The 22,984-nt window shown below is 52.5% G+C and overlaps 1 protein-coding gene across 1 annotated transcript in view; it reads left to right on the top strand.

Annotated features, from left to right (window-relative positions):
• The window catches only part of PIWIL1 (piwi like RNA-mediated gene silencing 1), a 21,183-nt gene extending 4,177 nt beyond the window's left edge, over nucleotides 1–17,006 (top strand). Inside the window, exons 5-20 of the mRNA XM_006909969.1 lie at nucleotides 103–224; nucleotides 1,198–1,278; nucleotides 1,918–2,115; nucleotides 2,529–2,640; nucleotides 6,192–6,318; nucleotides 6,553–6,670; nucleotides 7,166–7,280; nucleotides 8,360–8,547; nucleotides 8,910–8,982; nucleotides 10,452–10,652; nucleotides 10,766–10,869; nucleotides 11,633–11,703; nucleotides 11,853–12,006; nucleotides 14,484–14,609; nucleotides 16,593–16,740; nucleotides 16,890–17,006. Of these exons, the coding sequence (XP_006910031.1) occupies nucleotides 103–224; nucleotides 1,198–1,278; nucleotides 1,918–2,115; nucleotides 2,529–2,640; nucleotides 6,192–6,318; nucleotides 6,553–6,670; nucleotides 7,166–7,280; nucleotides 8,360–8,547; nucleotides 8,910–8,982; nucleotides 10,452–10,652; nucleotides 10,766–10,869; nucleotides 11,633–11,703; nucleotides 11,853–12,006; nucleotides 14,484–14,609; nucleotides 16,593–16,740; nucleotides 16,890–17,006 (2,055 nt within the window). The remainder of the gene's footprint in view (nucleotides 1–102; nucleotides 225–1,197; nucleotides 1,279–1,917; nucleotides 2,116–2,528; nucleotides 2,641–6,191; nucleotides 6,319–6,552; nucleotides 6,671–7,165; nucleotides 7,281–8,359; nucleotides 8,548–8,909; nucleotides 8,983–10,451; nucleotides 10,653–10,765; nucleotides 10,870–11,632; nucleotides 11,704–11,852; nucleotides 12,007–14,483; nucleotides 14,610–16,592; nucleotides 16,741–16,889) is intronic.
• Nucleotides 17,007–22,984: the final 5,978 nt, after the last annotated feature.

The following is a 22,984-nucleotide window of genomic DNA, read 5'->3' as shown; positions in this document are numbered from 1 at the left end:
AACTTTCCTGTGCTCTTCACTGTTGCTTTGTGAAACAGGCGTCGTGTGCTCGGGCCCAGTTGTCTTCTAACAATTCACATCCGGCCCCCTCTCTGGCGCCAGGTCACGGAGGTCTTCAGCCAGACGCGGAATGGGGAGCACGTGCGGATCACGATTACCCTGACCAACGAGCTGCCGCCCACGTCACCGACGTGCCTGCAGTTCTACAACATCATTTTCCGGAGGTGCGTTAGCGTCCGTTAACGTCGTATTAAAACTGAACGTCCAGAGAAGGTGCAATAACTGCACGGTGATGCCTGTGTGGTCGATGTCACAGTGGGGCCTCAGGGTCATCGTAGGGCACCGCGTGCCGTGGAACGCCCCGCCTCCGAGCAAACCTTTACGCCAGTGACTTCCCCGCCCGTGTCGACATTTGACTTTTATGCTGCTCCTCGAGCTTGCGTTACGAGCCCTCCCGCTCTCAGAAGCTTCTCCCTGACTTTGTGTTCCTTCTCCCCGCAGCGGGCGTCTGGCAGGGGAGCAGGGTGCGGTTCGGTCTGTGTGGATTTACTCGTTGCATCATTAAGGACAAACTGCGTGCTCTGTAATTAGCTTCCCATGTGGATGCTGTTTCCCAAATCTAAAATCAGGTCCCGTGTGCTGCAACACTTTCCCCCCTGGATGAGAAGCAGTCTGGGTGAGGCTGACGTTTGCCTGAGAATAATGAGACATGATACTGGAATCTATATCTTTGAGTTGGTCATAAGATATTGGTTACTGATGTGAGGACGTTCACGTTGGTGGGTGCTTGTTTTCAGTTAATGCCACTGCAGACTTACTTTCTAAATGAGGGGATGGCAGACTTTCTGCTGGGGTCAGGCAGTAAACGTTTCAGGCCTGCAGGCCGCATGATCTCTGTCCTAGCCGCAGAGCACATGTGAAGGAGAGACCACGGCTTTGTTCCTGTAAACTCCACTGAAGGCACTGACATCGGAATCTCATGTAGTTCATGCATCGTTAATCTTTTGAAGTTTTCTAACCTTTGAACAATGTAAGAAGCCATTCTTAGCCCCTCGGCCACACAAAAAACAGCGGGCGGCCGGGTCTGGTCCAGCTGGGTCATGGTTTGCCAGCCCCTGTGCCAAACAACTCGCCATTACAATCGTGGCAGGAGGGGTGGCCACCAGTAGTCACTTCACTCTTCCTTTCAATCTCTAGGCTCTTGAAGATCATGAATTTGCAACAGATTGGACGGAATTATTATAATCCAAGTGACCCGATCGACATTCCAAATCACAGGTTCGTACGAAGGGGAAGTTTGTTCCTTTGGTTTATCACCAGCTTTGAGAGTGACACTTGAATTTGAAATGATCAGGTTAGTGCTGTGGCTGTTAGTGGTCCCCATCACACCAGTGAACTTGTAACTCGGCTTGACCAGTAAGGAGATGTCACAGTACTTGGGTTCTTGAAAGTCACAGGGTGTTTATTCATCCATCACTACGGAAGCATCAAGAGTTGCCTAACACTAAGTCTGCATTTGCTCTGAGGTAATAAAACTCTTCAGCTAATGATGATTGCTTTAGAAGTTGCTATAGTATAGTCAGTAGAGTGCAGCCCAAGTGGTTTAAGTTTATTATAATAATTTGGGATGATTTCGGTTAGACTGGCAGGTTTTTCAAGTCGTACTCCAGGATACAGAGTACATGAATGAAGTTAGAATTTTAATTTAAAATTGAACTTATAAAAGGATATTTGTTATTGAAAATCTTGGATAGGTTTTTATCTGGAACCGTGTGAAACCTAGTAATAAGTAAATTTATTCAGTCAGAACTTTTGTACTTTGGACCCAATTGATAAAGGTGAAAACACAACTTGGTACATGCCAGATATGTCCACGTACGCCTCGAGGTCGCCTCACGGCCCCGTTCTGTTCGACAGGTTGGTGATTTGGCCTGGCTTCACCACCTCCATCCTTCAGTACGAGAATAACATCATGCTGTGTACCGACGTCAGCCACAAAGTCCTTCGAAGTGAGACTGTTTTAGATTTCATGTTCAACTTGTACCATCAGACTGAAGAACATAAATTTCAAGAACAAGTTTCTAAAGAATTAATAGGTTTAATTGTACTGACCAAGTAAGACTGCCTTTCGCATTGCAGAGTTACCGTTGGCAGGCCTTAGGGGGCGGTGTGGCTTTCCAGTTGTGTCACATTAGGAAGTTGGGTTGAAACCGAGAGGTGAGAATAGCTGAAAACAGGAAGGATATTTGTAACCTTTCTCAAGAAGAGAGTTTTTTGAGGAACGTACGCATCTGAAAAGGACAAATATCTAATGACTTTTATCCTTTTGTTTTCTTTGCTGATAGTAGTTCAGTCACTTCCGCATCCATCTAGCATAGCCTCTTAAGAAGTTGTTTTCCCTTTCTTTCCATAGCATTGTGTACCACTAAGTGACTCAAAATTGTGTTTTTAGAGAGTACATGCTGTCTAGTCTTTCTTTTTAACATCTCTATAAATCTTAAATGCCAGTAAATGTGATCATCCCGCAGGTATAACAATAAAACATACAGAGTAGACGACATCGACTGGGACCAGAACCCAAAGAGCACCTTTAAGAAAGCGGACGGCTCTGAGGTCAGCTTCCTGGAGTACTACAGGAAGGTACGGAGTTAATGCTGATCTTGTCCTCCTGGCTGGTGGTGTTTAGAGCCTCAGAGAAATCTGAAACATCTTTAGTAGAATTTTCTAACACTTACACGTTTGAAACAGATCACTTTTGAAGTTGTACGCGAATGTGTTTTTTAAGGCAATCACAACACAGTTTGTTTTAGCTCATTATCGGGTGAGAAGTGCCCTGTCCTGATTCCTTCTTTGCGGTAGCACGAAAGGTTACGTTTGAACTTGAGCACGTAGAAGGCCAGTAGGAGGATAATAGGTGGTAAACACGACAAGGCGTAGCAGCTAGCCATACTGTCCCTTACGCTGTGTTGGCACGTGGGGTAAGTCCTGCTTCTGCCATACGTGTGGACGATTCAGACGGGCTGCTTCATATGCGCTGCGTCAGCTTATAGGGTGATCTTGTAACACTAGTCTTATAAAGATGACTCTAGCTTTTAGCCCAGTAATCATTAAATTGGGGAGGGGAACACCAAAGGCAAATAGTAGAAAGAAAAAACAATTACCGACTAGGAGAAAATAAAATGTTTGTGGGAATGCAAACTTAATAATATTGTTTGAGTTTTCGGAGGTAGGCAGATCTGGCCCCTGGACCTTTAGAAGGTCAAATCCCATTCGATATGCTCTGTCAAAGGTGCAGGAGAATTACTTTTAGAAAATGCATCGATTAAAATCTTTAAAAATTCGTCTTTGAAGTGCTAAATTTTATCTCCTTTTTTCTAACTTTTAGTAGATTATTTCATTTTTCTAAACAGCCAGATAAATGAGCTGTTACATTTTATGTTTTGTCTCAAAAGTATACATCTGACTGGTGATTCTTAAAGCATCTAGGCTATGCTGTGGCCTGATCTACAGGTGCTCTGCTATGAATGAAAAAATCAGATGCCTCTAGGGATAGAGGCAATTCTCCGAGAAGTTGCCTTAGGAGCTGATCTTGTTCTGGGCAAAATGAAAACAGGCCGAGGGGCATCGCAGCTCGCTCTCCCTGCTGCTGCTCTCAGCCCGTCAGCTCCCCAGGACTTCGGCCACGTTAGACTCAGCTGCTCTTGGGTGTCGGGGTACTGTGACAATGCGTTTTGGCATTTTACTGTTGCTTAGTTATCACTTGGGTGTGAAGAGCTGGTGTGTATCAACACAAAGACGTCAGTGGAAAGTTTGATTTGGACTTGAAGCAAGGTCGGGGAAGCTCTCTCTTCCTCTGACTGGTGTTAAGGCCTACACGCCTGCCTCTGCTTCCACGAGCGGCCTTTTAAATGCTGACACGCTTCCTGGTCCTGCCCAGCCCTGCTTACCGCCCGTGCAGCACCCACTAGGGGTGTCTGGTCTCATCTGTGCCGGACTCCAGGTAAACCGTGGTCCCCAGCCCCAGGTTACAGCTTTGGCCGAGACGCGCTAAGTTCGGCCGCCTGCTTTCTCTAAGTGTTGGAGTGTCACGGCTGCCCTACATGTGACCAACGCGGGACATGTCATGGTCCCTAGCCTGGCCACTCTGCAGTGCTCCCGATCAATACCAGGTGTGACATGCACAGAGTTGGGGGTTGTATCCTTTATGTGCCCCTGTACCTTAGGTGGGCGCTTGGTGACTGAGCGAACGAACAGGTGAATAATAGGTCATTCCAAGCCCAGGCCTCCCCGTCCCTCTCCCTCACCTCGTGTTGCTGCTCGTCACACCCTGGCACCCCACCTGGCCACTTGAAACGCCGGTGCGTCTCCTGATGTAGCTGACTGACGGCCCCCACTTCCCCCTCCCGCAGCTGGGTCCTCAGGCTCCATTTCTCCTGCTTACCCATTTTCAGACTCACACAATTGGATGTTCCTCCTTCTGCCTAAAGTAATCACCTGGCTCCCCATTGCTCTGGTGTCCCACGTAAGCACGTGGGTGGGTCTTCATTCAGTGAGACCGTGTGTGGCGTAGCCAGCTGGCTTGCCAGTCTCGTCCGGCGTCTCCCCGGCCGCCTCCGCCGAAGTGCTTGTGTGCCAGACTCTGCTCTTAGGTCTCGGCTCAGATTATTTCCTAGGGGAAGACTCGCAGCCGGGGCGAGTCAGGGGTCTTCCATCAAAGGAGTGGGGTGGGGTCGGGGCATTCTGACAGCTTCCTGGTAAATGCAGCAGGAAGTGGGGCTTGGCTGTTACGCATCAAAGGCCATGGCTGGGAGCCCCTTAGTGGAGTGGAAAGGGGCTTTGAGGGGAAGGTTACGGTCGGTTTTAACAAGAAAAGCTTTCATAGGGACGTTAAGCAGACAGGAGACCCCTGGTTTGCAGACGTAGGGGAGATGTTAGAATTGACAGGCTCGCCTGAGCCCTCAGAATTTGGGAAGAGGGACCCCAAAGTCCTGTGGTCAGGAGCTCTGCATGTAAGGCCCTTTAGGGGATGAGGGAGTGTATATGCCCAAGTAAAGGACACCTTAATCAGAGGGTGACCGTTAGACCCTGTTCAAGAAAATAAGTCAAACTCAAGCGATCTGTGACGTTTTCTTCTGTGAGATGAGCATATTAACTTCTTTCCTGGATGGTTGGTAAAGAGTTCAATATTGAACAAAGACAAGAACAGGCTAGAACTCCTCGTCTGTCAGTTCATAAAACGCAGTGGCCAGGATTCAATATTGAACAAAGACAAGAACAGGCTAGAACTCGTCTGTCAGTTCATAAAACGCAGTGGCCAGGACCTTGTCACTGGGCATAGGCGTGGGCCACGGCCTCTGGTCTGCGGGCGAGGCGGATCCCTGTGTCACCGGCCCTGCCCTCGTGTGTGCTTAGTGGACATGTGGTTTCTTTTCCACAAACAGCTGAGTTACCCAGAATGTTAAAACCTGCTGAGGGGTACAGGAGCTGAGAGGAAAGGGGTCTGAGACGCAGGGCCAGGAGCCCGGGGACGCTGGGACGGTCCTGGGCTTGCAGAGCTGGGCTGGAGGCCCGCGGACTGGCTCGTGTGCATGTGAAGTTGCGGACGGCCAGTGCTGTGCGTTCATACCTCGTATGCCCTTACCTTAGCAGTGAGCACTGGCTGGGGCCTGTGGATGGAGAGGTGTGGCCTGTGAAGTCGACATTCACCTTCACAGTGTCAACATTGTGTAAAATGTTGCCCGATGAAACATGGGTGTGGATGCGAACCGCTGCCCTCCCAGCGTGCATTGGGACTGCAAGACGCCTGCCACGAGTGCGGGCGCACCAGAGCACGGGGGGCCGGAGGGGCCGTGCTGGAGATCGCAGTGCCACGGGCCTCTGCTTCGGAACCAAGGAATCCAGAAATGAAGCTGATAGAACTGTGACCCGAAGGCAAGACCTAGAGCCTTGCTGACCTTGCTATCCTTGACCCTCCGAGCTCCTAGGGAAAAGGTGCTCAGCCAGGCGGATGACTCAGGACTGTTTTCCTAGGACTGGAAATGCAAAACTTGCATTTTCAGAACTCGACCGGGAAACCGATACCAGCCTGGCTATTGGCATCGATGCTTAAGCCAGGTCCTCGGCCCCTTTTGTTCACTGACATGTCACTAAAGGCACTAACCGAGCACCAACACCTTTCTTCTCTTGAACAGCAATACAACCAGGAAATCACTGACTTGAAACAGCCGGTTCTGGTCAGCCAGCCCAAGAGGAGGAGGGGCCCTGGCGGCACACTGCCAGGACCCGCCATGCTCATCCCCGAGCTCTGCTACCTCACAGGTACAAGCCGTGTGTCCCCGTGCTTGTTCACCCGCACCCTTCCCGCTCCCTGAAACCCTCACAGCTGCTTTGTCTCCTTGACGTCCTTTACTCATCGCCGTCCTGCAACCCAGTGTCAACCCAGCGGTTCGCATCCACACCCATGTTTCATCGGGCAACATTTTACACAATGTTGACACCGTGAAGGTGAATTCTTGTTTCTTTAAAATACGCCTTTAAATGTTTCTTTTGAAGGTCTGACTGATAAAATGCGTAACGATTTTAACGTGATGAAAGACTTAGCCGTTCATACGAGGCTGACCCCAGAGCAGCGGCAGCGTGAGGTGGGGAGGCTCATCGATTATATTCACAAGTAAGTCATCCACCTTGCACTGCGGTGTGGTTTCAAGTGTTTATTTTTTGGTGTGGGTCGGGGCAGTGACGCTCCTGGTGGGCATGACGGTGGCACTGCTGTTTGGGGCGGGGCTGCTGCTCAGGTTTCTAAGTGAAGCTCCCATGTGTCAGGAAGTAATAAAGTCAAACTGTCGCCCACGGCCTCTAAGCATTCTCTTGGGAAGAGGTAATAAAACAGCGAAACGCGTCTGAACAAACCTATTTTCTCTTGGTGATGACACCCAGGGGTTTACTGTGAGGAAGAGGGAGTTTGGGCACCAGGGTTTTCAGTGAAAGTGACAAGGGGAAGCCCGGGTGAGGGGAGAAGCAGGCGGGTCCTCTGCCCACAGCGCACTCACCAGGGCAGGTCCTGGGGCGCCAGACGCCCCTGCACTCGCGCACAGCAGGGCTGTTTGCATTGTGTCCGTCTGCCAATCCTGACGTTCAGCGGCATGTAAATGTGTTAAATTCGCAGAGACGATAACGTCCAGAGGGAGCTTCGAGACTGGGGTTTGAGCTTCGACTCCAACTTACTATCCTTCTCAGGAAGAATTTTGCAAGCAGAAAAGATTCACCAAGGTGGAAAAACAGTAAGGCGGTTTTTAAAGTCGTGGCTCAAATCAGATGGGGTCAGACTCCCAGTCAAGCGAGCAGGGGTCCCGGGTCAGGCGCCCGCCCATGGCTCCTCACCTCCGTCTCCTACCTCCATCCCCTGTCCACTGGTGCGGGCAAGAGGGAGTGGGCAGCTCTGGGGAGCCTGGGGCCAGTAGCTTGGGCCTCAGAATAACATGATACTTCATGGAAAGGTGGCTTAAGTGTTAATAGCATGAATTACTTGAGGTCTAGGAGAATTCTCAGTGTCTAATTGGGCCAATACTTTGCTACTAAAGTGATCTTTCCATGGAGAACTGCATATGGACTTGGCTTCATTTTCGCTAGGACCGTGTGTCGGTCGGGATGCAGGTTAAAGATTGTGATGCCTTTTCTATTTTATCTCCAGAAAAGGAAAGCGGGCCCTCTAAGCACTTTGATAGAAGCTGTGCCCTTCTGCCTCCTGAGTGCTCCCTGAGTACCGACCTAATCGAGTCAAGGACTGTTTCGACTACAATTGCCTAGTATCTCATTAGAAATAACGAAAATACACACCCCTGTCCGAGGGCTGCTGGGGAGGTGGGTAGGACATGGGAAAAGTTCTGGGCGTCCCTCTAGGTCACGCGCACCAGGTCACGGAGCCTTGAGCTTGCGTGAGCTTCTCTGCCTTGCTGCCAGAGCTTTCACAGCTTGCTTTCGGTACCAGACACCTTAGTCACACCGCTTCACTTTCAAAGTTGTACTTGTTTGTCATTATCACGAGGGAGGTGAGACCTGTCCTCGGGGTTTTAGGAAAGATGGAGGAGAACACAGCCGAAGCACGTAGGACGGCAGTGCCTAGTGCCCACGAGCGCTCGAGTGGCCGCTGTCACCGTGAATGGACATAGTCTAAGTAAGATCGCCATCCTCCTGTGGGTACACTGTATTCCCCCTCGCGGGCACTTTGTCCGTCACTGCCGTCCACGTGTCAGGGGCACTCGGAGGTTCTGAACATGCCGCCATAGGGTTACTGACGACTTTTTGGCTTTGTCACTGAGAACGCACGTGGAATTTACAGTGTCTCTGAACTCTCTTCTAGTTTGATTACAATCCACAATTTGCAGATTGGTCAAAAGAAACGAGAGGTGCACCATTAATTAGTGTTAAGCCGCTAGATAACTGGCTGTTGATCTATACTCGAAGAAATTATGAAGCAGCCAATTCATTGATACAAAACCTATTTAAAGTTACACCAGCCATGGGCATACAAATGAAAAAGGCAATAATGTAAGTCTATCAAGTCATTTATACTCTGAAAATTGATTAGTCACTTGGAGGGTGTGGGAACTGCAAAGTGATGAAGTATTAAAACACTAACTCGAGCACCATAAAGACGCGCCCACCGCTCCACAGGACGCGGCCCGGAAGCGCATCATCGTATCGGGGGGCGGGGGCTAGCAGGACTGTTCTCAGCGCTGCCGGCCAGTGTGTTAGACACAACTTTTGCCTAAATGGCTACCCTTGGCATTTTATTTCACACCTTACACAGAAGTGTTTCATGCACTGTAAGCTGCGGGAACTTTTTAATGCATGGTGCGTTCGTTTTTCATTACTTTCTCTGAGAGCTGGATTACGTATTTCCCTTCTAGGATTGAAGTGGATGATAGAACTGAAGCCTATTTACGCGTCTTGCAGCAGAAGGTCACATCGGACACTCAGATAGTAAGTAGCCCATCGGTCCGGAGGCAGCTGTCCTGGAGTGACTTGTTTACAAAGGGGCCTTTGGAAATCTTAGAACTCGAGTTCATTTCCAAATGTTATAATCCAGTTTCCAGACTGGGCACAGGATGGATTGGTTTCCTTGATAAGGCAGCGGGGCTGCTGCTGGCTGTGTCTGTGTCTGTGTCTGTGGCTGTGGCTGTGTGTGCTGGGGCTTGACGTCGTGCGCTGCACAAAGGTGTATAATTTCCGAAAATAGTGCTGCCTTGGAAAATAGTGCTGCCTTAAAGCGATTCGGACTCAGTGGCTTTAATTTTTCTAGAAAATCAAGGGAAACAGGCACACAGGTAAACATCGATGCTGTCGGCCCACACACACGGAAGCGTAATTCATGAGGCGGCCAGGACAACTCGTGGCAGACGAGCTCCCACGTAGCTGCAGACCTACGAGGCGAAGCGCCCGTGTCACCTGTGGGCTCGGCCCTCCACCTACCCCTGCGCGCCGGGGCGGAGTGGCGCAGACACCAGTGTGGGAGTGACTTTGTGGGGCTCTTGGAAAGGAAGGCAGGGTCTGGGGATGGCGACTGGAGAACTCAGCAGGGGGTTGAAGAGCTGGGCGCGGCTCCGTGACCCGAACTGGGGGCCCAGCATTTGGGCAGGCCGAGTCTGTTTGTCTGTTTTCCAGCTTTACTTAGATAGAGGTGACACCACGTGTGAGGTTAAAGCATGCCGTGTGGCGGAGTGCTGCACACACGTATTGTGACATGGTCACGACAGGATAGGTCTGCCGCCCGCACCTCACTGTCACAGCCTCCTGTATGTGTGGTGAAGTCTGAGATCTGCTCGTTAGCAACTTTCGAGGACATACAGTGCTGGCTGCTGTGGTCACCAGGCTGCCGTGAGCACCCCAGAGCTTGCTGAGCTTATAACCGGAGTCCGCACCCGCTGACTGTCACCGCCGGGTCTAGCAAGGCTCCGCTTAGATCAGGCACTCCGTGTCCTTTCCCAGGTGGCCTGTGGACTTCCTCGGGAATTTCAGTTTCGTCAGATTCTCAAGCCAAGCTTTCAGAGTTTAAAAACCATGAGCCTAGGTGGGTCGTGAGTAAACGGAAATAGCATTTTAGAAAATCTCTTGTCTGCTTATAAGTTACCACTTGGCTTTGCTCTCTTCTACCTCAGATTGTCCCCAGCTGGTGATAGAGCCTAAGATCCAGGTTTTAGTGGCGTTCAGGTCTAAGCTGTTGGCTGAACACAGTCTCTTTCCTTTATTAGCATCCGTCCCTTAGTTGAACGTAAAGAACAGTGTCTGAGCGTTAACGTCCTACTAGCCAAGTGGCAGAGGCGAAGAGTAAAACACGTGGCTGTGTTGGCATTTATGTCTCACAGGCTGGTCTGGGTTCCTGGAATCTGCTTGGAACTGAAGCTTGTCAGTTTCCTAATTCCTTGTAATGAGGGTGTTTTGTTTCTTTTTAGGTTGTTTGTCTATTGTCAAGTAATCGGAAAGACAAATACGATGCTATTAAAAAATACCTATGCACAGACTGCCCCACTCCAAGTCAGTGTGTGGTGGCCCGGACGCTAGGCAAGCAGCAGACCGTCATGGCCATCGCTACCAAAATCGCCCTGCAGATGAACTGCAAGATGGGAGGGGAACTTTGGAGGGTCGATATGCCTGTGAGTTCCATTTCATTGCTGGCTAAAGTTTTACTCGTTTAAGAAAGGTGCGTTTACGCTTTTAGCGTCGCTGGCACGCTGTCGTATCTAAATTTGCGATATTTCTATTAAAGCTGAAGCTAGCGATGATAGTGGGCATCGATTGCTACCACGACACCACAGCTGGACGGAGGTCAATTGCAGGATTTGTTGCGAGCATCAATGAGGGGATGACCCGGTGAGTGTGCCTGGGTGGCGGCGGCTGGCTGTCAGGAGGCAGCAGAGGCCGGCAGGCCAGCGCTGGTGTCTAGGGGCCTGCGAGAGACCGGCACTTTGTTAATTCTTTATCTTAACCTGCTGATTTCTCTGACAATAGATCCAGCCAAGAAGGTAGGAAAGACGTGTAATTACTAGCTGTTCAACCATTTTTACCTTTCTTCACTGTCCCTTAATCCATAGTAGTCAAACTGTCTTCAGGCTATTTTACTATTATTCGTGTTTGTGGGGAGGGTGCATCTCATTAAATGCGACCATCTCTGAGGGCTCCTTTGGTTAGTAAATTTTGCTGGTCACCAAAATGTAATTTCAAGTTTTCACAGTGACTTTGTTTTCGAAAACCCACTTGAGTTTACCCAGTCATTTGTACTCACCGTGGCGGAATTATTTTTCGGTGCTTTTATTAGGACTAAGAATTGCCAAGAATAAGGAAGAACGAAAAGGGAAGGTGCGTGGCGTGTCAGCGTCACTAGGGGGCGCACTTCCAGGGTTTCCGCCTTTCGGGAGAGTGACGCTGTAGCACTGATGCGTAATGCAAGCAAACTGAGTGTGTGGGTGTATCAGGAGCTCGCTGTGTCTTGCCAATTCTATTAAAGGTTACATGAAGTATTTCAAGGTGTTAGCAGATGTCTTTGAGGAGGTTAAAGGTCATGCATTGCTAGGAGGAGTTAAAGGGCGGGCTGTTCCGCCAGCTTCTCACCTCCGCCGTGCTTCTCTCCAAATAGCTGGTTCTCTCGCTGTGTGTTTCAAGACAGAGGACAGGAGCTGGTGGACGGGCTCAAGGTGTGCCTGCAAGGTCAGTCTCCCGCCATGCCTTCTGGTCTCGGAAGTGGGGGCCTCACGGAATTATCCCGAAGCCAAGTTATTGAGAAACATGCCCAGAATCTGGTAGGCGCCCTGTTTGCCGCGTGCGGGTTTGCGCAACCGCGTGCGGCTTCGTTGCAGCCGCCCTGCGGGCCTGGAACAGCTGCAACGAGTACATGCCCAGCCGCGTCATCGTGTACCGGGACGGCGTGGGTGACGGCCAGCTGAAGACGCTGGTCAACTACGAGGTGCCGCAGTTCCTGGACTGCCTCAAGTCCGTGGGCAGAGGCTACAAGTAAGCCCGGCTTTCCTTATAAATGACACCTGTTTAGTTTTGGACCTGTGTCGAGGGCGAACAGGTGAGTGAGGTGGCGGCGTGCCAGTGGCGGTCAGCTCAGCCACGGAGGGTTCCCGTGGAGGCTGTCCTGGGGCGGGGCTGCAGAGGTCGACGTCCCCCGGCAGTCGTCTGCCCGCCAGCCTTGCCGCGCGGGGCTCTGAGCACCCAGCGCACCGGAGCACACGGGTTGGTGATCGCCACCAAGATCCCGGGGGGCTGCCCTTGCTCTCTCCACCCCCGCGGACAGTGAGTGCTCGCTGAGCTCTGCCAGCGACTGGGCTGGCGCTTTGTGATGGAGGCGATCAGTGGCCTGGTCTCCCGGGAGGAGCCGGTTTCCCCCCTCCTCAGAGACGTACGGCAAGTGCGGGCGGGCGGGCGCTGGCGTGTCTGATGCCACCCTGTTCTCTGCCTCCTCTGCTCTCCTGCAGACGTCACCGTCTCTGCCACTGGGCAGCAAGTTGCCCCCGTCTCAAGCTGGCTGTTGTAGTGAGTGACGTGTGATTGTGCAGATGGCTGAGAGCGCAGACTCGGGTACGGGGAGCGTCTGCAGGTCCGACTTCGAGGGCCCTCAGAGACTCGGGGGGCGTGATCCTGCATGTTCCGCTCTGGCTCTCGTGCTAGGCCTCCCCAGCGGCCCTTGTCCCCTTGCAGAAACGAGGGGTGAGCGTCCCGGCTCCGTGCGGCCTGCCGGGCTCTGGGCTGGGCACTAAGAAGGGGTCCCCCGTTTCTAGCAGGAGTGCAGGTTCTTCCGGTCTCCTTTGGCCGCATCGTAAGGGACCTCTTCTAAGTGGCGAGATTACGTTGTCAGTTCTCAGCAGGTCAGGGGCATCGCCTCGAAGTCGTCGTGATTCAGATTGAAATGTAATAAGCAGTTTTTAACGTTGTGGAAATGAAGGTTGATATTCGTTCTCACTTCCTGAAACTCTTAATGCTTGTGTTTTCTCACTAAAATAATGGGTTGATTTTACCATCTTTTGGTTTTCGAAGTTCTCTAGGCCTTCTTCGTATTCTCTCTGATCCGACTTCCCGTCCACGGGGAGGCGGGCGGAGGACAGGAAGGGCTGGCATGCCACCTCTTCCCCAGCCGTCAGTGTCTGCCTGGTAGTACCTGGCACTTCCTAGTCGTAGTGCCTTTTCCTCAGCTAGAGAAAGAGACATTTCCAGAAGCGACAGCAGAGGCCACGGCACGTGTTCGTGCTCTTTGCTGAGCCGCAGCCCAAGGCTGGGAGTGCACGCCGTCACCGGGCAGCCCTGGGGGTTTGGCCCGGGAGGACCACACAGAGAGGAGCTGCTCCCCAGGGAGGATCCCGGCAGGTTCCCCACGATGCCGTCTGGTGAGGCGCGAGGGGCCTGGGCCGACAGTGACCGTGCCGCCGCCTCCGTGTCGGGAGCTGTGCTGAGGTTTGGGCTGCAGAGAGCCATGGTTGTGAGCAGTGGGCATTGAAGTCGGAGTTGAGTCCCCCGCCAGCCTGGCCCCCGTCTGGGACGGGGCCAGCCGAGCAGGCTGCTGAGAGGGGTCAGCGAGACCGTGTTCCTCTCAGCCCCCGCGAGCATGCAGGCAATGGCAGAGGGTACGTCCAGAAAAGAGCTCAAGGTCGTCGTACGGTAACGTGACGTCCGGGCGCGAGTCCTCACTCTGGAGAGACGTGAAGTTGGGGCGTCAGTGCGTGTGCTCCCCGAGGACCACGGCGTCCGTTCTTACTGGAAACGCTGGAGTCAGCGTTTTATAAGGTCGCGTCCCGGGTTAGCTGGTCAGGATGTTCGCTATGAGAACAAATCAAAAGCCACTCCGGCATGCGCGTGACTTCTTCTGTCACCACGTTTGCTAAGTCGTTTCTTGTGATGTCACGAGACTAAAACCCACTTTGTCTTTTGGTTCCTGAGACAGGCTATGTCCTATCCAGGGCCACTGTTGCCAAGCAGCAGACATCCGTGGGCAGATAGTGGCATTTTTGGAAGTTTCCTCTTTAAGGAGGCCCACCTCCCACCCCCGCCTTACTCGGGGACCACCACGAAGGAGCGCTGCTGAGTCTGTCCCCACCTGCCCAGACAGGGTGCTGTGACTACCTCCCAGGTCACACGCTGCCCGTCCACACCCCACGGGAAGTGCTCGCTTCTCAGTGCTCAGGCTCGGGAGGAGCCAGTGTCCAGTGGGAGAGGGCACGGGGGGCGGCACTGGCACCCCATGCCCACCAGGCCCACCATGCAGCTGCCCTGCCAAGCGCCTTGTGTTCCCACGCCCCTCTCGCCAGACGGTGTTTTTCTGCCCACAGTTTACTGCGGGTCCTTACTCTGGGTCCTCACCAGTCGCAGACCTTCCTTCGCAGTCGGTTAGATAATGTGCCCCAAGTGTGTTGGGGGGGGATGGAGTATGTGAGCGATGGTTTGTCACAGTGAAAACACGGCTCAGTGTAGCATTCCTCGCTGCCTTTAAGCCCCAGACTAACAGTGATCGTGGTGAAGAAACGCGTGAACGCCAGATTTTTTGCTCAGTCTGGAGGGAGACTTCAGAATCCGCTTCCGGGAACAGTGATCGACGTGGAGGTGACCCGCCCGGAATGGTGAGTCTGCGTGGTTGGGTTGGGCGGTTCTGTTTTGTGTTTCAGAGCATGGCTGGTATTGTGTGTCAGCTCCAGCGCGTTCACTTTTTAGATCTTAGGCTGTGTTTTTTATAGAAACCGAAGTCTTCAGCCAGTCTGATCTGACAACAGCTGCGGTTTGTTTCCTGCCATCTGTATCGTTAACCCGACAGACAGACGGGGGTCAGGAGCTGTGGCTGCGGACGGCCTGGGCTGGGTTGACAGACGGAACCTTATCCACAGGTTCTCGTTTCCTAATCGGGATTGTCAGATCCGTAATGCACTTAGTTATCCCAGGGTCAGAACGTTTCATCTGAAACTCAGTTGCAGATGAGAAAAGTGGCTTCTGAGTAAACAGAGCTTTGTCTGCGACCTAGAGGCACAGTGTGCCCTCAGGACGTGAGAGAAGCATCCTGGGCATTCGGGCACACTGACCGCCAGGTGCATGGAAAGGGTCTCAGCACACGGGCTCAGCTGCAAGGGCACAGTGATAACCCGCTGGTCTGTCCCCGTCCCTGCCCTCCTGGGGACAGTGAGCAGCTAGGACAGTTTCTGTTTTATACGTGAATGTTTTGGGGCCTTTTTCGAAAGGCAGCTTTATTCAAGAGAGAGGGTTGTTCCTGGTGCTGGGTGTCTGTGGCGAACACCCTTCCCGAGGGGACTCTGGAGAGGGGGCTGTGCAGACAAATGGTGACAACACCGACTTTAGTTCCCCTCATGGCTGCGTGTGACGGTGGGGAGATGCCTTGTCTTGCTCGTCTGTCTCTTTCCCGGGCAGATGCTGGCTGTGGCGGGGCTTCAGAGGGGCTCTGACCTAGTGGGGGAGTCAGCCAGGGGACACCCGGCGGCTATGACGGTTGCGTAGAGTCATTTATTGCAGGGGTCTCTGGGCATTCAGGAGATCCACAACCCTGTCTGTCATTGCTGCCCTGACACCCGAAGCTCATGTGTCACCCTGATCGGTGTGAACAGATGGGGCAAACTCTGAGTTGAATGAAGTATGGAAACTTTCACTACTTTTTATTAGACGCTATCGAAAACGTAACAGCTGCCGGTGCTGTTTGGACGCCTGGGGGCATCTGCCTCCGAGACTCCCAGAACCGTTCTCAGTTGCCAGCTCTGTAAATGATGGTGTGCTGAAGAGAGGGACTAAGCGTTTGATCGAGCTCTGTCGTGATTTCTCTGTTCTTTTGGGCAAGTCATGTAACATTTCCGAAACTTTCCTTCTTATAAAAACCTATGATCTGTTGTAGATGGGTTCTCACCATATAATTTCTCTGGTTTTGTGGACGTAATAAATTGCAGAGGTAACATCCTCATGTCTTTATCACGTCAGATTCCAGTATCTCTGGATTGGCGTTTTATTGGTACCGAGATAGGGGAAGCAGCAGACGTCACATTATTTTTTTTGTGCTTCTGTTTGGCCCTTTGGTTCCTCTGCTGTTTCTCTGTACATGCTGTCATGCTCTCCATTCCTCGTACGGGTTTGCTGTAAACCCTTGCTGACTAGTGTCAGCTACGTCTCTCTCTGTGGGATAGCAGTGAGAACAGCAAGGGGGACGGGTTCTGTGGTAAAGGCATATTTGGGGGTGACAGTGCCGGGAGCTGGGCCCGTCCCGGTTGCCATGGTGCAGCCCTCCAGAGCATCCCGCTGTGGAGCCACCTGGGTCAGACGCGGCCGCCAAGAGAGGGTCGTCGGTGTACGCCGCTGCGACGCGCGGCCAGAGGCACCCGTGACAGCTTCACCGTCAGCAGCAGTGGCTCCCAAGACTCCCACACACGCGCAGCCAGGGGTTCAGTGCCAAGCGTGGGGCTTCAGGGAAGCCGCTCTGTCTTGAAGAGATTGGGTTACATTAGTGCATAAGATCGTTTTAGGGCAAGAAACTTGAATCATCGTAATTGCGGCTTTCAGAGAGAAGCCTTACGTCCATGGGGCGTGTTCTTGTCTCTGTTCTGTGATTCCAGGTATGATTTTTTTATTGTGAGCCAGGCGGTGAGAAGCGGCAGCGTCTCCCCCACGCACTACAACGTCATCTACGACAACAGCGGCCTGAAGCCAGACCACATACAGAGGCTCACCTACAAGCTGTGCCACGTCTATTACAACTGGCCAGTAAGTGTCCCCCGCGTCGGCGCTCCCTCACACCGAGACGCTTCTCAAAATGCAGCCGCTGTTTCCAAAGGCTCTGATGGTCAGTGCTGAGATTTACGATTTAGAGAAAGCAGACTTAGCGTAACAGAGCCTTTTTTCTCCCACTAAAGGGTGTCATCCGCGTTCCTGCCCCTTGCCAGTATGCCCACAAGCTGGCCTTCCTCGTCGGCCAGAGCATCCACAGAGAACCCAACCTGTCACTGTCCAACCGCCTTTACTACCTCTAACCTGCAGAGGACGCCAGAGGTGCAGCTGCTCTGCGTGCGGTCGAGGCTTCGGGGCTTCCGGCTTCTGCTTCACCGTCATCTTTCTAGGTGGAACTCGCGAATTAGGAGGTCTAGGCTCAGAATTCTGACATCGCTCTTAACTGACTTCCTTTATAGGTGAAAATTAAGGTTTTATATTTTATCTTGTTTCCTTCTCATAAACATTTTGTGAGGATTTTTTGTTTCCTATGACAAATGTAGATAAAGTACTTTGTATTATAAACAGACTCTTACACGATTTGGAAAGTGGGGATTTACTTGAAAGTACTTTCGAGAGTGAGAAAGTCCTACTTGTAAACCTATGTTAACCTTGTTTTTGAAATGTTTATTTTGAATTTGAAGGAGAAAAGGCACGAAGTGGGAGGCTCACTGTAGCGGGAACGCAGGGTTTTAGCTGGGCGTCTCGTGCCGCGTGTTTTAGAGGCAACAGCTGCCATTAACCACCTGCACGAGGTGGGGGGACGACGTGACATTGCGGGGAAGTGGGCTTGCTTTTCATTTGGGGGCCAGGTGGTACAGGGGTTAAAAAGAAGGGAGCTGAAAAGTTTTAAATTTCAGTCTAAAGAAACATTTTAAGGCTCTTTAACAAGAGGCCCGTAGTCTATATTAACATTATTATTTATTTTGCTTTGCAACTGGAACATCATTCTATTTGCTATAAAATAAACTTGAAGTGACTGTCACCTTATTTGAATCACATCGTAGCTTTTGTTTCTACTTGAAGCACGTGCATTCTTTTTCCACTTAATGTAGTTTTTAAATTGCTGGAGAGCACATTCAGTCCAGAGGATGTCCCGTTTCTAAAAGTTAATTAGCGTCACTTCTGAATTTGTGTCAGAGTAAAATCATGTGCGGAAACGCCTCTCCTGCAGCCTTTACAGCGGGAGGATGGCTGCCCACCGCTCGCAAGGGAACGCGGGCTGGGAAGTCGTGATTGATTCATATTTACATGTTTATAGTTTTCAGGAAATTTTGCAGGCAGCGGGCTTGAAGTTAAGGAGTCCGTGCGTGTCAGGAGAACACCTTTAAACAGTGCTCATCGCTGGACCGAGTGCAAACGCTGAGGAGCCTGCACGAGCCCCTGGGACCGGAACCGATCGAGTTCAGTAAAGTCCTCGCCTCGGTGTCATTGAACTCGGTCTGTGGAACGAGGACCTTTTGGGTTGAGCCTTACGAACATATTATGAATGAAAACCGTTCGTTTCCTTTTAGTTTGAGCCGATAACTGTCATCGCCATCATCCCTGCTCTTAGCCCCAGTCGCTAAACCGCTTTGATGTCCAAACACCAGAAGGAAAAAGAGAGGACTGCAAAGTTTCGGAGGGCCGCCAGCGGAGTCCGGGACAAAAGTCACACAGCGTCAAGGGCGTGAGGGCGTCCAGCAGCCCCGGCACGGGAGGCTGACTGAGGCGCGGACCGTTGGCCATGCGGCCTGTGGCTAGGCTAACCCCCGTCATCACGGTGGTGGTCTTAGCAGGTCTCAGACCGTCCCATGGAGCGGGGGTCTTGATCGTCTTTGAAAGCGTGAGGGGTGGGGAGTGTAGCGGTTGTGGAGCCGCAGTGGACAGAGCGCCACTGCAGCCGGGGCAGAAGGCCGGCGGGTTGCCGAGGGCCCGAGCCACTCTGCGGGCTTTCCACACCTGGGTGGCAGTGCCTGTGGGCAGTGTGCTGGATGTCCCCTCATTTGCTCTGTAGTGACACAGACCACTGGGCTGCGCCGCCCCAGGGAGGCCAGGCGGTTTGTCCGGGGCTTAGGCCAGTGCCAGCTGAGATGGCCCGTGGCACCCAGCTAATGGAACGACCGGCCACCTGGCCTGGCCTGCTGCTCCCAGGTGTGGCCTTTGTCAGGTTGCCCCAGCAGGGCTACAGACAGCCTCAGGGCTCCGACAGGGTCTCAGCCCCCGCTGTGGGAGGACACACCTCCCCAGGGGCTGTGGCAAAGCCCCGGCCATCAGGCATTGTGTCCTGTGCCTGGTGGCTGGGCGTGCCTGGCCACTGGTGCTGAGCAGCTCCCCGCGAGGGCAGGGGCGGGCGGGGAAGCGCAGTGCGTGTCCACTCAGCCCGTTGAGGGCCAGTCAGCTTTCAGAAGTGGCACCTCCACCCATCCCCGCAGAGACGGGCACGGCAGAGCGCTGACTGGGAGGGGACCCGCCGCAGCCCAGCCCGAGGGCCGAGCAGACACCGAAGTGCCAGCTCCTCCCCACCTGAGCCCTGTGGCCCGGGACCCCGAGAGGGGCACAGACGGAAGTCTGACTTCTTCCTGAGTCTGCAGGTTTTTTCCCTCGATGGCCCCCGAATTACCCCCACCCCCGGCCGGAGCTCGCTCTCGAGGGTTTCGCGTGCTGCTCCCTGGAACTCGCTGGCTCCGAGATTGGAAGTTTTCTCACTCGGGAATTTCCGTTCACACGAGGCGTCCGCTGCCTGAGCTGGACTCAGCACTTCAGCCCGAGGCTGTGAGGTGAAGTCACAGATACTCGTGCCTTTTTAAGGTTTCGTCCCGTTCGCGTGACGGGTATCGCCATTATTCGAGGCTTAGTTCTGTTTGTGGTGTTACTGCACCCTGGTTAAGTCATTTAAAAATCTGGGGTAAAAATAGAGGAATTGTCCAATTTCAAGGGACCGAGTCAGCGTGGAGCCTGTGCACGGTATGGCAGGGTGGGCCCTCGGTCAGCCAGATGATGGCAGAGCCTCCGCTGCGGGTGACACTGCCCCTCTTGGGGTCTGTGCTGCCGCCAGAGGAGCTCAAGGGGGAGGCGTCCCGTCTTCACAGCCCCCGCCCCAGTGTGCGTGCCCTGGTCCCTGAGGTCTCAGCGTGGGGCTCCACATCACCGTCACGTCTCAGACCCTTCTTCAGGTCTCAGGCCTTTCCCAACACACCTCTCCCCTTCCCAGACCTTCTGCAGTGTCCCGTGGAACCCAAGGGCATGGACAGTCACCCTTCGTTTGACATGGTCCTTGACTATCTTGCTCACCCCCTAGCTTTCTCCCAGGACGCCTCCCACCTTGGTGGCACCCCGTCCCCCACACCATCTGGGTCTGGAGGTGTCTTCCTGTTCTTCACTGGTGCTTCCAGAAGCCCCCGCAGCCCCAGCCTTGCCCTCCGGGGACCACTCGGACCCTCCCGAGGGTGGCAGGACTCGGCTCCAGGTCTGGCTCGGGTGCGCCAGCCGCGCCTGCCATTCGCTGACCGCCAGCTCCCAGGCCGGCCCCCTCTGCCCGGCGCCTTCTCCCTTCCTCGGCAGCTCAGAACCAGCCGCGCGCTGTGCCGGAAGCTCCAGCCGTCGTGAGAAGTCAGGAACCTATAGGGACCCAGCAGCCCTGTGGCCACGCGTCCACCCCCACCCCACCCCCGCCCCCTGCGCGTGGGCCTCACCCAAGTCGTGGCTCTCTCCCTGCTCCATGTCCGAGTTGCCTGTCCCTCAGTCATTTCTAGTGGCCTCAAACCTGGTGTTACATTTCCATCCTAAAAATGAGGCCTCGCAGGCCCCATGTCCCTCCGTGTCCTGCTACAGTTCAGTTTCTCTCCGCCTTCCAGCAAACTCCCGCCCAGGCCATGCTGCCCGTTCTCCCTGCCCCGCCCCCCAGCCGAGGTCAGTGCAAGGGTGGGGCCAGGGGTGGCAGGGAGGAGCCCTTTGGTGGGGGGTTGAGGGGCTTCATGGCCTCCACTGTGGCATGGGCAGGTGGCCCGAACACAGGCAGGCACCGCACTCCTGGTCCTGGGGCCCGTGGGGACGGAGCCCGCACAGGGCGGCACCTGGGCCAGCAGCACCCGCCTTGCAACTCGCGTGCTTCCAGCCCCGCCACGGGCCCGGGGCCTAGGACGCTGGGGACTGGGGGCCCTCACACCTTTCTGCACACCCCGCTTCCAGTCCCTCACCCAACTCGTAGGCCTTGCTTTTCATTGTTTCAAATCATCTTTATTGAGGTGTAACACATGCAAATGAATCGTTTGGTGTTTCGATGAGTGTGTATACTCCTGTGCCTCGCCCACCGTGCAGAGCGCGTTTTTGTGGTCTCTAAGCAGTTTTATATTTTTCAGTGTACAGGTCTTGCACTTGTTTCGTTAAATTTGTCCCTATTTCATGTTTTTTATGTTAATATGACCAATTACACATTATATTATTATGTCACTTATATCTATATTTTAATTTTTCTCATTGTTCCCTCCTGGTTTGTAGAAATAGTTGGTTTTATATGTCGACCCTGTACCCTGTCACCTTGCCGAACCGACTTACTACTTCCGCAGAGACTGTTTCAGTCCTTCCTCCCCAGAGGGCACGACTCCCGTCGTCCTTCCTCGTGCTGGCCGCGAGCTCGGGCGCTGCCGAGCGCGAGTCGTCAGGCGTCCTGCGCTGCTTTTGAGGGGACAGGGGAAGTGGTCAGTCACCACCACTCAGGATGCTGTTGGCTGTTGACTCTCCCAAGTCGAGACATTGGGAATTGAATTTTATATCTGTTGAAATGATCAGATATGTCTTTGCTTTGTTAATACAGTAAAGTACATTGTTTTGTTTTGTTTAGAATGTTAAACCGACCTTCATTCCTGGGATGAGCCATAGTTGGATTCAATCTGCTATTGTTCTGTTAAGGATTTTTTTTTTAAATCTTCATTTATGATGTTGTCGATCTGTAGTTTCCTGTGGTGTCTTTGTCTGGTTTGGTGTCAGGACAATGCTGGCCAGAGGTTTGGGCATTTTTCTTCTCTTGTCTGGATGAATTTGTACACAGCAGGCATTGCGTGCAGTCCTTAAATGTTTGGTAGTCTTCACCAAAGCGAAGTCTAGCTCGTTGCTTTGGGCTTTGTTGGGAAATTTGTAAATATTTTCAAAAGATTTAGAAATACATTAGTCCTGGTTACTTTGACTTATTTTTTTATTTTTATTTTTTTTGGAGAAATTGTGATGTTTATTTTTCATTGTACAGCATGTGTCATATGAAACTTACTAGTTCGGTCATTGTTAAGTGTGTGGCATTGAGCGCATTCATGCTCTTGTGTAGACTGACATGTCACATCGGTGTTTGTTACACTGCAATGAGTTTGATCTAGCATCGGTCTTTGTTTGTTTGTTTTTTGTTTTTCATGGTACGTTTACGCTCCAGAACTCGTCCCCCCTGCGCAAGTAAAACTCTGTGCCCGTGCCCCCGCCCCCGCCTTCCTGCCCGGCCTGTGTGCGTTCGAGGGTTTTCAATCGCACACACGAGATCAAGCCGTGCTCCCCCGTCCTCAGCCTGCACCTGCCAGTGCCTCGGGTGAGAGGACATGACGTGGCTGGTGGCGTGGTGGCACTGCTCACACCCTCGTGACAGCTTCACGCCTTACGCGCTGGAGTCATGTTTCATCTTGCCAAAAGCACGTTGCTTTTACCTCTTATTAGACTAAACCCTATTATTTGGGCAACTTTAAAATAAGTAAGGCCTTTAGGAAAAGCTCTTAGGTTTGAGACGTTAAGTTGCGTTTTCTTGTGTTTAATTGGTAGAGTTCTCTATTCGTATCGTTTGAGTTCTAACGTTGCCCAAGGAAAACATTACAAATATGGTTCGATTTCACTTTTGAAGTCTTTGTTGTACGTATTTCTCATGCACAAAAAATACTGACTTGGTGCTAATTACCTTTTTTTTTTTTTTTTTTTTTTTGCCCCTGAGTGGGTTGTCGCCGACAATGCCCGGGGACAGCATTTTGTAAGGGACTTCCAGCACAGGTTGGAACTATTTCAGAGAAAGGAGCTCCGGAGAGAGTGGCTGTGGGGCTCTCCCGCACGTCCAGGACAGGGGTTTGGCTGTGCGTCTCTGCCAGTGTCACACACAGACACAGCGTAGCCGGCATTATGGAAAATAACAAACTTTATTTCTATAAAACGTTTCACACCGACTGTACACATGCGCGCGCCCACGCAGCACTGACACGCACCGAGGCGTCTCCTCCGATGCGTCTACGCATCA

Source organism: Pteropus alecto, unplaced genomic scaffold, assembly GCF_000325575.1.
Source record: "Pteropus alecto unplaced genomic scaffold, ASM32557v1 scaffold213, whole genome shotgun sequence".
NCBI classification, from domain to species: Eukaryota; Metazoa; Chordata; class Mammalia; order Chiroptera; family Pteropodidae; genus Pteropus; species Pteropus alecto.
This window is presented reverse-complemented; position numbering and strand designations above follow the sequence as displayed.